Source organism: Egretta garzetta, unplaced genomic scaffold, assembly GCF_000687185.1.
Source record: "Egretta garzetta isolate BGI_Z169 unplaced genomic scaffold, ASM68718v1 scaffold326, whole genome shotgun sequence".
Lineage (NCBI taxonomy): Eukaryota > Metazoa > Chordata > Aves > Pelecaniformes > Ardeidae > Egretta > Egretta garzetta.
Genome location: NW_009260026.1, coordinates 1,137,648 through 1,138,977, shown reverse-complemented (window position 1 = coordinate 1,138,977; position 1,330 = coordinate 1,137,648). Strand labels below are relative to the sequence as shown.

General features: G+C 62.7%; 1 protein-coding gene across 1 annotated transcript in view; it reads left to right on the top strand.

Annotated features, from left to right (window-relative positions):
* LOC104128099 (TGF-beta receptor type-2-like) overlaps window positions 1-1,330 on the top strand; it is a 39,851-nt gene that overhangs the window by 31,767 nt on the left and 6,754 nt on the right. The window contains 2 exon segments of the mRNA XM_035896302.1: window positions 3-652; window positions 769-910. Coding sequence (XP_035752195.1) covers window positions 3-652; window positions 769-910 — 792 coding nt within the window.

Here is a 1,330-nt window from a genome sequence, read left to right as displayed (position 1 = left end):
GCCCCCAGCCCTGCCGGAGCCGGGGAGGTCTGCCGAGCGGGAGGAGAAGTTGTCTGTGCTGATGGACGAGAGCCCGGCTGGCACCAGCCCCACCTGCGCCAGCAGCCGCCCTGCCGAGCTGCTCCCCATCGAGCTGGATGAGATGGTGGGCAAAGGGCAGTTTGCGGAGGTGTGGAGGGCCAAGCTGAGCCACAGCCGCTCGGGGCAGTACGAGACGGTGGCTGTGAAGATCTTCCCCTGTGAGGAGTACTCCTCCTGGAAGAACGAGAGCCAAATCTTCCCCGACGCCAGCCTCAAGCATGACAGCGTCCTGCAGTTCCTCACTGCCGAGGACCGGGGTGCCGGGCCCCGCCGGGAGTACTGGCTCATCACCGCCTACCCCAGCCGGGGCAACCTCAAGGACTACCTCTCCCACCACGTCCTGAGCTGGATGGACCTGCGAAAGAGGGCGGGCTCGCTGGTGAGCGGGGGGGCTCACCTCCACAGCGACTACACCGCCTGTGGCAGGCCGAAAATCCCCCTTGCCCACCGGGACATCAAAAGCACCAACGTCCTAGTGAAGAACGAGCAGGAGTGCGTGCTCTGCGACTTTGGCATCGCCATACGCCTCGACCCTTCCCTGACGGTGGATGACTTTGCCAACAGCGGGCAGGCAAGTATGACCTGCCGGCTCTGCCCAGAGGGGACCCTTTGCAAGCCACCCCTAGTTGCCCCGTGCCCAAAGTCCTCACCCATCCCTGCTAACTCCTCTTTCCTCTTTGCGGGCAGGTGGGCACCGCCAGGTACATGGCCCCAGAGGTCCTGGAGTCCAGGGTGAACCTGGAAGACCTGGAGTCTTTCAAGCAGATGGACGTCTACTCCATGGCCCTCGTTTTGTGGGAAATGGCCTCCAGATGTGAAGTGGTAGGAGGTAGGAGCATCACACAAGGGTTGCCACGCACCTTTTTGCTCCCTTCCTCCCCATATGGGAAGGTGGCTCACTCCCACATCCCCGCTGGTGGCATGGGACCTGATTTGGGGTGGCTTGGGTCTCTGCAGGGCTGCTAAGAGCTGGCGGCAGATGCTGCCCCATGGCTGCCTGCCCTGTGTGCTGCAGCTCAGTGGCTGAGGAGCAGGACGGGACCCCAGGCGTCATCTGGTCCAGCCCCCTCTCCAAGCCAGTCGGCCACCCCGTCACATCCGAGTCAGTGCTGGTGATGTGAAGCGAACCCAGCAGGAAGAGCTGAAGCTCCCTCCCCCTCCCTGGCCACAAGCACTTTTTCTTTTTTCCAGACAACAGCAGAGCTTATGTTGCAACGGGGACTCACAAAGTCCAGCCTCCGACAGAGCC